The following is a 12,848-nucleotide window of genomic DNA, read 5'->3' on the forward strand; positions in this document are numbered from 1 at the left end:
TTCAGAGAGGTTTTCTATTTTTCTCTTCCACACACTCCTCTCTTTGGCAACAATGTTCACTGGCCAAGACCAGCCGTTGTTGTTGTTCTTGTGTTTACTCTCGTACTCCTACGCCATTGTTAAGATTTATAAATGCTTACAATAATAAACACTATTGTGTACATTTTGAATGCGAGAGGTTTATCACACAACACAGATGGCAGTTTTTCCCCAAAGTTATTTATTATGTTCACTGTGTTACATTTTATTTAAATACAGTCCCTTCCAAAAGTATTGAGACCAATCCCTGTTCTATTTTTTCTGTAGACTAAATACATTTGGGTTTGACATTAAAAGTTGAATGTGAGATAAAAGATTCAAATTTTAGCTTTTATTTCAGCTTTTGTTGGATCTGATACACAGTTCAGAATATAGCCCCTTCTGTCTCAACCCACCCATTTTTGAATTTCAATGAATTAAAGTAAATAAGAATTAATTTCCAGTTGCCAATCACTTGCTTGTGACCTACTTAACACCACCAAACTTTGGCTGTGTGATGCAATTTAGGCAGTGGGTTTTAGGTCATTATCTTGCTGCACTGTGAAGGATTTCCCAATTAGTTTGTTTGTATCTTTCATTAAATTGACAGGCAAAATGTGTTTGTAGACTTCTGTTTTTTTTTTTTTACATAATTACGGATTAATTAACCCATCCCAGAAGAAACCATGCAAGCTTAAGCCATGACACCCCCACAGCGTTTCACAGATGAGCTGATTCTCTTTTTCTCCCAAATTTAGTTTAGAGTTTGTTTGAGTTTAGAGTTGAGTTTAGTTCTCCAGCATCGGGGCTGAAGTAGCATTAGCATTTGCCGCTAACCACTGTTTCCTCGTTCAGAGGTGAGTATTATCGGCCTGTAGCCCCCTTCTAATCCCGGCTAGCACTGCTGGAGTGGTTAGCTGCTAATGACTTAGTGCTGGAAAAATTCGGTAATCTAAGTTTACTGCAAATAAACGGAAGCGCTGTACTCACCCAAATAAACAGTTTTCAGGAGTAAAATCTATGTAGATCAACATCTAGCGCTTGTTTGACTTTAAAACTTTTTTATTACAGTTTTGTTTACTTAGCTTAGCTTTACTTAACTTTAAGTTAGTTACCCCCCTCCCCCCCACCACCACCACCCAGCGGCCAGACCTGATAAATTAGAAGTTCCTTATAGTGTCTTTTAAAATGCAAAACATATGGTACATGATACTCATCATATATATAGAAAATAAAGTGAGGGAAATAAGTAATTAAAGGGATAGAATATGCTGGAGGACCGGCAATATTTCCATTTTAATGGAAAATCTCCATTCAAAATACGGTAACACTTTATAATACTGATCCATAGTTAATAGGTAACTAAGCAGGAACTAATTAATAGTGCTGCATTAACACCTAAATATTATCTATTAACTACCAGGGAGTACTGAATAATTACTCAGTAAATAGTACTGAACTAATGATTATAGTAGTTCACTATTAACTCCACAATAATTACTGAGACTTACATATCTCCCAGAGAACTACTTACTAATTATGTCTCCTTTATAATAACTATTCATTAATTACTGCTTAAATCAACATTAATTACTGAAAACCGTTACATCCCACCTGGGGAACTATAGATCTAAATCAGGCATATTTGAGTTAAATGCATATTAATTGAAGGCATATTTGAATTAAGCAAGTGACACCATTTGTAGTAGTGGTAACCTTAATTACCTTATTATCCTCAGTTCCTTCCAAATATTAGCAACATATAGTAAAATACTTCAGTGTGTATTACTCTGGAATAGTTATTATAAAGGAGACATAATTAGTAAGTAGTTCTCTGGGAGATTGCTGGTTCGAATCCTGTTCATGTAGCTTGCCAACCGCTAGAGCTCAGAGAGAGCATAATTGACCTTGCTCTCTCTAGGTAGGTAGATGACGCTCTCTCCCCATATCATTCCAAAGGGTGATGTCGATCAGGACAAGGCATCTGTGAGCTGATGTATCCGAACCGAGTATTCCTCCGAGCACACTGTGATGCTACTCGGCAATGCTGCATCAGCATCAGTTTGAAAAGAGGCGATGGCTGACTTCACATGTATCGGAGTCTTCACACTTCAGTGTTGTGGCATCACTAGTGATAGGGGGAGTCCTAATGAGTGGGTTGGGTAATTCACCCGGTAAATTGGGGCCAAGGATGAAGTGTCATTGTGCTTCATAAGTAGTTGTCCTTTGTTACTTTTTAGTTTAAAGTACTTATAAAACATTTAAGGTACAAGAACAACAAAAAGGGCATTTGAGTAGTTTAAAAGTAATTTAAATTGTGAAACGTAGTTAAATTCTTATTTAAAATGTATATTTTTGTTTACTTCTTCATCTGGATCTGCGTAGCCATTGCCTCACCACTGGTGTCCAGTTTAATGTGAGTGGCGGAAAATGACCTTTTCCCAGTGGGTGAAATAGGAATGTCCCGCAGAGTGGGCCTCCCCAATCAGAGCTGAATAGAGGGCTTCTTCCACTGGAGCTGTTAATTTTACAGCCTACCTGCAGACTGGAGGACTAGAGCTGCCTTGAAGATGTTCTGAGGTTCCACCACACAGTCTGGAAGCTCTTCATACTGAGGCCATGGACCAGCAGGAGGTCTTTCCGCTGGTGGAGCTCATGCCTGAGGCTGAGTTGGGAGCAGTGGATGGACAGAAGCCAGTCTGAAATGAGAACTACCTCAAGAAGATTCAGAACCTTCTGCTTTGAAGAAGGACTGAACAAAGAGAGGGAGGAGCTCAAATGCACAGTTTCTTAGTCCTTCCTGTGAGCAGTCTACCTGTTGTGATGTTCTGGAAGAACTGGATATTCAGCTCTAGGTGTGGTTCAGTCTGAAGCTCAGCACTTGTGATAAGACTCTGGATCCCTGGGCTTAGAAGACTGACTCTGAGCAGCAGATACATCCTCCAAGCACTTATCCTGTCATCTACAGTGGTCTGAAAAAGTTTGGGCATCTTGAAAATTTTCACAATTGTCCTTTATAAATCATTGGTTGTTTGGATCAGAAATTAAAAGTTAAATATATCATGCAGCAAGTGAACACAGTAATATTTGAGAAGTGAAATGAAGTTTAGAGGATTTACAGAAAGTGTGCAACAATTTTTTTAAACAAAGCTAAGCAGGTGCATACATTTGGGCATCCCAACAGAAAAAATACTTCAATATTTAGTAGATCCTCCTTTTGCAAAAATACTGGCCTCTAAATGCTTCCTATAGTTTCCAATGTGAGTCTGGCTTCTGGTTGAAGGTATTTTGGACCATTTTCTTTACAAAACATCTCCAGTTCAGTCAGGTTTGATGGTTTCTAAGCATGAAAAAAGCCCTCTTTAAACCACACACAGATTGTTTATAATATTCAGGTCTGGGGAATGAGATGATCATTCCAGAATGTTGTACTTGTTCCTCTGCATGAATGCTTTAGTAGATTTTGAGCAGTGTTTAAGGTCATTGTCTTGTTAAAGTATCCATCCTCATTCTATTGTAGCTCTGGCTGTACGTTTAGGGTCATTGTCTTGCTGGAAGGTAAATTTCCTTCACAGTCTCAAGTCTTTTGCAGCCTGCAATGGGTGCTCTCCCAGGACTGCCCTGCATTTAGGTTCATCCATCTCCCCATTAACTCTGACCAGCCTCCCTGTCCCTGCTGAAGAAAAGCATCCTCACAGCATGATGCTGCCACCACCATGTTTCACAGTGGGAATGGTGTATTCAGGGTGATGGGTTAGTGTTTTGCCGTCCTTTAACCAACATGAAGAAGATTGCCCATAGTATTTCACAACTAACTTGAAGAGAAGAGAATGATAAGTGAAGTAATGTGACTAAACTTCGATAAACTAAAGTTATGTCAAGCAAATGTGTGCAAACATTACTGTGATGGTTATCCAGCAAGACCAGAATGACTAAGATGATTAACCAGCTAGTTTATAGGTATGTTTTCCCCTGGATGAGCAGCTTTTTAAACACATTGACCATAAAAGACCTGCTTATACCATCCGACACCAGCCACCAGCCAAAGCTGGTCTTCAGAGTGATTTTCCAGCAGGGAAATCCAGCTTAGTTATGGAGTTTTTAAACCTCTGACTGCAGAATGATGTCATGACTTTAGTGGTCTGTTGGGAATCTCCTTCACAGCACTACAGAAACCCTGACTGCTATAGCATAGGCGCTAATACTGAGGCTAATAAATTCAGATGGGATGTTTGGCTGCTCACCAGCAGTAACGCCTGCTTGTGTATTCAGCCCTATTAAAACTTCAGTGTTGATGCTTGCAAATTGTATGTGCAGTAACGCAGGTGTGTGCAAATATGCGGATAATCCTATTGTTTTTCTAATCTTTACAGAATGGGTCATATTAGGTTATATGAATTCAGTGTATATATACACTTATTTAACCCTTGTATGGTGTTCGGGTCTGTGGGACCCGTTTTCATTTTTCATCAAATGATACTAAAAAATTTTTTTTTTCTAACTCAAACTCATTGGCATTGGCTCATTTTTTGTGAAAAACATATATCAAAACACATTTTCGATAAACACACACTGTACACCCCCCCCCCCCTACACACACACATTTATATTATATACAGTATGTTTGGCCAGGTGCTAATAAACATTGCTTCATTTGTAAATTTGAAACTAAATAAATGTTCTACTCATATCTTGAGTTTAATTCATTTTCTTTTACATTTTATTAAAAAAACTAATAAAAAAAGACTAGCACTTTTTGAAAGAAATGTAACATAAGAAAGGTAAAGGGCAAATATTAACCATGTAAGCTGTTTATATTGCTTGCAATTTAGGTGAAGCAAGCATGTGTAAAGCATTTTAATGTAAAATTGCTCAATTTTGCTGAATTAAATACAAGTAACAAAGTAAACGAGTAACAAAAATATGAACACCAAACAAGGGTTAAATTCACATTACAAGCCACATTGCTCGAATCAATTTTTTTTCTCAGATCGGATCTTGTCGGTTCACATTCACAAATGTAAGTGATCTGTATCTGTGTGTAATGTAAACGAATCTGTCCCTGAAATGCCTCACATGCGCACATTGATATGTGAATAAACATTACCTTCTTCACCAACAACACAAAACGTCATATTTAAGACATAAATGGTCTATTCAGTATTCATGTGTCTTTTTTGCTTTTAAGCATGCGCTATGTGCTTCTCTCTCGTACCCCCACATCTCTTGGTGCAGCTGTGCAGCTATAGCTGTAAAAACAGCAAAAGCAAACTGCCTGACCCTTTTTTCTCCTCCTCGACCTGAGTCACATCAGCCTGGTAATGTGAACATAGCCTTAGATACTCAGCTCCTTCTAGACAGTTAATGGTGTCTTTGCAACATGGTGAAGTCCAGGGAATATCCAAATTCTAGAAAAGAGGTATTTCTCTTCATAAGCAAGGATTATGGATATAAAAAATAGCAAAGACATTAAATATTTCAAGAAAAACAATTGGAAACATATTTCGCAAGTTTAAAGCTAAAAGCACAGTGGAAACTCTACCTGGATGTGGCAGAAAAAGGATGCTGTCAGTGACTGCTGTCCGATACCTAAAACAAAAGGCGGAGAAAAATCCTCAGCTGACAGCTAAGGAACCGTGACAGGTGTAAGAATTAAGAAGGTGACTGGCTTATCTCACTTCACATAAAGGCATGAATATAAGTAAATTACAAATCAGTGTGTCTCTTCCCAAATGTGTGGAGGGTAAACCATTTGGCATAATTAACATAAAAAAGGCTAACCAGGAAGAGCCACAACAGCTCTCTGGAGAAGTGTTTTTAATCACCATCACAGGTAGAGGGATCTGACCTTGACATTAAGGTGTCAGAATTCAACCAGAGTCAGTAATGTTGTTTCAGCTGCTCTCCTCTTAGAAATCGCATTTGATACCACATCCCTAAAAGGAGGAACTAAGTTGGAAGGCGGTATTTTTAAGAGACAGACAGAACCCACCTGATCGGTTTGTCCAGCCTGGAGGTGTCCTTCTTGAATATGCTTCCCCTCAGCACACCACTGTGTATCTTCATAGATTTGATTTATTCAATTTTAATGTACAATGTAGAAAATAATATGAAAAGTGTCATGTCTTAGCCCTGTCTCATGTCTCTGTGTGTGTCCCACGTGACCTGTGCCCCTGTGTTCTGTCTCAGTACTTTTCCATGTGTTTCTCATTTGTAGCTCCGCCCCTGCCCCAGGTGTTTCCAATTCTAGTGTGTTTCCTGTTTGTTAAATAGCCCTCGTCTACCACTTTGTCTCCGTCGGTCTTTGCACCTTCCCCTGTTGTTTTGTCTCTCCGTGTTCTTCCATGTTTCATAGCCCTAGTCATTGCCCGTGTTTACCTCAGTTATTCTCTTGTGTATGTTTTCTAGTTTCTTGTTTATTTCCTTGTTTCCCAGTCCTCTGCTTAGTGTTTTGTTTCTAGTATATTCCTTGTATATATTTATATCCCTGCCCTGTTTAGTTTTGGTTATTTCTTGGTTATTTTTGGTAGTTTCTAGTTTCTTGTTTATTCCTTGTTTATGTTCTTAGCTTTGTTTGTTTCTTTGTTTATTTACTCCCTGTTTGTATATAAATATATTTAGTACTTCTTGTTTGTTTAGTTTATGTTCACTAGTTCCTCTCGTTTATTTTGGTTTACTTTATTATTACGTGTTCTTTGTTATTTGTTTATCTTTGTTATTTATATATATTTATTAAATTATTCGTTTCATCCCTACCTGCACTTGTGTCCGCCTCCTCGTCTCCCTGCCTGGGTCATTCGTGACAGAAAGACCGACCAAAACATGGACACAGCAGGTTCTGTGTGGACAGGCTCCAGGATGGCGATTCGCCGTACTCCAGGCGGGATCCCGGCGCAGGAAACCTCGAGGCCTCATGGACGCCGCAGGCCTCGGGGTAGGCGCTCTAAGGGGTCCCACCAGCCGGAAAAAGACCCCTTTTCCAGGGAGGATTTTCTTGGGGGGGCGATGAGGGTTGGTGTTATGAGCCTCGGTGCCTCCGAGTACCCGAGGCTCAAGGAGCGGGACCCGTGGGACTTTCTCGGGTGCGCTCCCAGCAGCTCTGAGGAGGAGGAGGACTTTCTCCCTACACCAGCTCGTCTGCCGCTGCCTCCAGGGGCTGCTCTGCTGAAGCTGTTCAAGCCTCCGTCTCTGCAGAAGCTGCTCCAGCCTCCGTCTCTGCAGAAGCTGCTCCAGCCTCCGTCTCTGCAGAAGCTGTTCAAGCCTCCGTCTCTGCTGAAGCTGTTCAAGCCTCCGTCTCTGCTGAAGCTGTTCAAGCCTCCGTCTCTGCTGAAGCTGTTCAAGCCTCCGTCTCTGCTGAAGCTGTTCAAGCCTCCATGTCTGCTCCAGCTGTTCAAGCCTCCGTGTCTGCTCCAGCTGTTCAAGCCTCCGTGTCTGCTCCAGCTGTTCAAGCCTCCGTGTCTGCTCCAGCTGTTCAAGCCTCCGTGTCTGCTCCAGCTGTTCAAGCCTCCGTGTCTGCTCCAGCTGTTCAAGCCTCTGTGTCTGCTCCAGCTGTTCAAGCGCCAGCACCAGCTCCCGCTGCCAGAGTCGCCGCGCCGCCAGCACCAGCTCCCGCTGCCAGAGTCGCCGCGCCGCCAGCACCAGCTCCCGCTGCCAGAGTCGCCGCGCCGCCAGCACCAGCTCCCGCTGCCAGAGTCGCCGCGCCGCCAGCACCAGCTCCCGCTGCCAGAGTCGCCGCGCCGCCAGCACCAGCTCCCGCTGCCAGAGTCACTACCCCACCGGTTCCTGCTCCCAGAACTTTGTTTGGCCCCAGGGCCCATTTACCCAGGCAGGCACCGAGGTCCCCGGACTTTCACTCCAGAACTGTGCCCAGGCTGGCTCCTTGGACTACCACACAGACTTTTGCCAGTCCTGGGCACCCACCTATGTTTTTTGTGCCCCTGTCTCTCCCTGTCTTGGTCCCTGTGTCTGTGTTTGTTCCGGTTCCTGTCCCTGGTGGTTTCTCCGTTGCTGTCCCAGTCACCGTGTTTGTTTCTGTCCCTGTTAATGTCCTCGTCCCTGTTCCCATGTCTAGTCCCGTCCAGTCTCCGTCTCCTGTCCAGTTCCCCGTCCAGTCTCCGTCTCCTGTCCAGTTCCCTGTCCAGTCTCCCGTTCTGTCTCCTGTCCAGTCTCCGTTCCCTGTCCAGTCTCCGTCCCCTGTCCAGTCTCCATCTCCTGTCCAGTTCCCCGTCCAGTCTCCGTCTCCCGTTCAGTCTCCCGTCCAGTCTCTGTCCTCTGTCCTGTCTCCGTTTCAGTCCCCGGTCTCGACTCCTGTTTTCCCTGGCCTCTCCCTGCCGCCAGCCCCCGGGGTTCGTTTTTCCGCGCCTCGGGAGCTGCGCGTTTAGGGGGAGGCTTCTGTCATGTCTTAGCCCTGTCTCATGTCTCTGTGTGTGTCCCATGCGACCTGTGCCCCTGTGTTCTGTCTCAGTACTTTTCCATGTGTTTCTCATTTGTAGCTCCGCCCCTGCCCCAGGTGTTTCCAATTCTAGTGTGTTTCCTGTTTGTTAAATAGCCCTCGTCTACCACTTTGTCTCCGTCGGTCTTTGCACCTTCCCCTGTTGTTTTGTCTCTCCGTGTTCTTCCGTGTTTCATAGCCCTAGTCATTGCCCGTGTTTACCTCAGTTATTCTCTTGTGTATGTTTTCTAGTTTCTTGTTTATTTCCTCGTTTCCCAGTCCTCTGCTTAGTGTTTTGTTTCTAGTATATTCCTTGTATATATTTATATCCCTGCCCTGTTTAGTTTTGGTTATTTCTTGGTTATTTTGGTAGTTTCTAGTTTCTTGTTTATTCCTTGTTTATGTTCTTAGCTTTGTTTGTTTCTTTGTTTATTTACTCCTTGTTTGTATATAAATATATTTAGTACTTCTTGTTTGTTTAGTTTATGTTCACTAGTTCCTCTCGTTTATTTTGGTTTACTTTATTATTACGTGTTCTTTGTTATTTGTTTATCTTTGTTATTTATATATATTTATTAAATTATTCGTTTCATCCCTACCTGCACTTGTGTCCGCCTCCTCGTCTCCCTGCCTGGGTCATTCGTGACAAAAAGTAATTAAATGATCCAGGTATTGACCTTTTTTGGTCAGTGTATACACTATATACTTGGTATCTTATAAGAATATATTTTTTAATCTCATAATACTAAGTCATTATTGTAAGATAGTAAGTCCTAATTATGAGACACTAAGTTGTTATTCATAATGATGACTTGGTATCTCATAATAATGACATTTTCATGCAGAAATGGGCTTCTAGGTATCAAGTACTAATAATAATGAGATAGTAATGACTTAAATAATAATAACTTATTTTTTATCTCATTATAATGACTTATCTGAGGTAGGTTATCTGAGAGGAAGATGGATGATCACAAGCCATCAACCCAAGCTGGCATCAAACCAAGAGGCATGAAAACTGTGATTAAAAACCAGGGTTATTCCACCAATATTGATTTCTGAACTCTTATAACTTTATGAATGTGAACTCTTTTTGCATCATTTAAGATCTGAAAGCTCTGCATCTTTTTTTGTTATTTCAGCCATTTCTCATTTTCTGCTAATAAATGCTCTAAATGACAATATTTTTGTGTGGAATTTGGGAGAAATGTTGTCTGTAGTTTATAGAATAAAACAACAATGTTAATTTTACAGAAACATATACCTATAAACAGCAAAATCAGAGAAACTGATTCAGAAACTGAAGTGATCTCTTAATTTTTCCAGAGCTGTATATTCTTACTGCTGCTCTGTTCACACCCCCTGGGGGCGGGGCTTTACTCTGGTGACGCGGCTCGCTCTGTCTGCTGCAGATTTCCGGCAACGATAGCGAGGCTTCACGAGCTTCTGAGAAATAAACGGAGCAATGGAGCTAACCCTACTCTATACAGCACTTAGAAAAACTATATCACTCTTATATTATGAAGCTACGGTGAGAGAAATACTCACAGTAAATTCATAAATAGTTGTAAATTTCATGAAAAGTATGTGATAATATTAATTTAATCTAAATTTACCTTAAAAGAGCTGCAATTCTTCTCACTGCAGTTCTAATCCTTCTATCTGAATCAGCATTTTATATATTTTAATTAAATGTATCAGACCTTTAATAAAGGAATGACATATTTAATAGTGTAAATAATAAACTTACATTTTCACAATGCTTAAAATTCACACCCATATACTTTCAGATGAAAAACTAACCCATATATTTTCAGATGAAAATGTCAGACATATATTTTTACATAAAAAATAGACACATATTTTTACATAAAAAATTAGACACATTTATTTTCACTAAAAAAATCAGACCCATATCTTTTCATATAAAGAATTTAGACCCATATATTTTTCAGATAAAAAAACATCATGTACACAAATCTAAAGCCATATCCAGTGTCACTGGTTACAAACTTTAGAGTAACCGCAATGACCTAATATTTGTTTTATGAATATTTACTACATATACAAATATACATAAAAACTAGACATCTCTTCTTCTTTTAAATGATATTATTAAAGAACAGTAAGTTAAATTATTTATATTACATTAATATATACAAGCTATGTTTTTTATTAACTAACGTAGTATTTAATCCTAATGTTTTAATAAGAATGTGGGTTAGTAAGGTTGATAATAAAAGACAGAGTGGATTGTAATGGGGGTTTTATTTGTGTGGAGAAACTCCTCGCTATCCTCGGTGTGTTTGTGTTGTTTTTGCGGCGCCTCTAGCGGCTCGGCGTGTTCGCTCGCGGAGCGGCTACGCTGATTGCGCTGCCCCGGCGCGGAGTTTGCAGTGAGCGGAGCGGCGCTGTTGCCCCAGTCCGGATGGTGAATAGCAGCTGCCGCCGCGGTTTCGGGAGGAAAGGAACAGAAGCGGAGCAGGAGGGAGAGCCGAGCGGGCAGCGCGACTCCGGACTTCGGAATATTTCTACCCCTTTTTCTCCCCTGTTTGTATCCGCATCGACTGAGACACCGACACAGAGCGGAGCGGGGAGGCCGAGCTTCAGAAAGGCGAACAATGGCGGCCGCGGCCTCGCCGGGCTCCTGCTCGTCCAACTCCTCCGACTGGGTCGTGCTGAGGGACGGATGCCTCCGCTGCGACGAGGAGGGCCTGCGGAGCCTGTCCTACCACCCGGCCCTCAACGCTATCCTGGCGGTCACGAGCCGGGGCAGCATCAAAGTCATCGACGGAACCTCCGGGGCGATCCTGCAGGCTTCCGCGCTGCACGGTGAGAGTCTGGGCGGGTTAAAACACCGGAATACGGCGTGTCCGGGGCCGGAGAGCGTTAGACCGGTGTTCTGCCGAGTTGTGTTATCTTGTCAAATCGTGCTACCCTAGTGCATGTGTAAAGGTAAAAAAAAAAGTAATATACAAAAATATATAAACCTATGTTAGAAAATATACATAATTAAAGTATTTGAATAGTCTAAATAACTATATCAGTATAGATTATAAAGTGTTTGTGGTCAAGAATTGGAGATAACATAACTATAGCATAACTTGACAGAGCACACTACATATGAGGTTATGTAGTCTAGGCAGGAGGATATTTGGATGACCCAAATAACTCTAGTTATCAGGGTGCAGTTTAGTTGATAGAGGTGATTAGAATCTTTATTTTATTATATAAAAAAAGAAAAATAGACTAATAAATTAAATAATCGAACATATAAATTAACAAATAAATAATGAAAATTGCAGCAGTTATGTGGAAATGGAAAAAGTCTTTAATTTCAAAGCTGGCTCATTCACAGCAACACTAAAGCACTTTTTAAACAGGCAAAATTGATTATAATGGCATTGTTTATATTTAAAAGGTCAACGTATTTTTTATTTATTTTTTATAAATTGTATAATGTACATTTTGATGACGATTAAGGATAAGAAAAAAAAACAAAACTATAGTGACAAAATATGGTGTCAGCGCATGCGCAGGGCGGGTGAGAAGCAGATATCGATTGGTAGAATAACTCGACACAACACCGGAGAGCCGACCGGGGCCTTCGTTGTAAAGGCTTTAGCTCGGAGCTAAAGCTAGTTAGCTAACTAGCAGCTAGCGGCTAACAGCTAGCGGCTAAGAGCTAGCGTAAACTCCGCAGAGACTCGCCCGCTGTTAGCTAGGCTACGCTAGTTAGCTTGCTAACGTTCAAAATGAGCAGCGAGCTGAATTTGCCGTGTGTTGTTTACTGTGTTTATTATTATTTAGCAGAGAATTAACATAAGAAGTGAAGTTATAACTGAGGACATGTAACAACAAGTAGCTTAGCATACAGCATTAGTTTTCCGTAACAACCCAACAACAAGCTTTCATTAAATAAAGAATATATAGCTATAGTTACACTTAGCCCGGTTTTACCTAGCTATGTACTAAAACACACACACGGACTGTAGCTTAGTCTAACATCTTGACTTATTATTACTCATATTTAATATTGGTCTGTTATAGCAACTTAATATTGAGCTATGCTGGTTTCCTTTTTTTATAATGGCTTTTATAATGTTTGATATTTTGGTGCTGAAGTTTGAGGATCGAAGCCTTGTGGCTTTGGGTTTTCTGGTATTGACATCCACTTAAGCAGACTGAAGTGTTTTGGTCTGTTCCTCTGTTCTGTCTGTGTGAATGGCTGTAATGAAACGTACAGCCTGTGGTGGTAATTATTCTACAGCAGTCTCTCTGTCATTTACACAAATGTGTAGGCCTGTCACAATAATTACATTATCGCATTATCATCCAATGTAGGGACACATCCTCAATAATTCTTGCTGACCTCACTAATGCCCACAGAGAGAACACT

General features: G+C 41.1%; 1 protein-coding gene across 19 annotated transcripts in view; it reads left to right on the forward strand.

Moving 5' to 3' along the window:
* The first annotated feature begins 10,833 nt into the window (after positions 1-10,833).
* The window catches only part of birc6 (baculoviral IAP repeat containing 6), a 231,106-nt gene continuing 229,091 nt past the window's right edge, over positions 10,834-12,848 (forward strand). For 17 of the 19 annotated variants that reach the window (XM_022672695.2, XM_022672710.2, XM_022672708.2 and 14 more), the window contains exon 1: positions 10,835-11,281. In XM_022672695.2, coding sequence (XP_022528416.2) covers positions 11,071-11,281 — 211 coding nt within the window. In that variant the 5' untranslated portion in view covers positions 10,835-11,070. Of the gene's footprint in view, positions 11,282-12,848 lie in introns of all 19 variants that reach the window. The other 2 variants (XM_022672703.2, XM_022672707.2) reach the window with 1 other exon arrangement.

This window comes from Astyanax mexicanus, chromosome 14, assembly GCF_023375975.1.
Source record: "Astyanax mexicanus isolate ESR-SI-001 chromosome 14, AstMex3_surface, whole genome shotgun sequence".
Lineage (NCBI taxonomy): Eukaryota > Metazoa > Chordata > Actinopteri > Characiformes > Acestrorhamphidae > Astyanax > Astyanax mexicanus.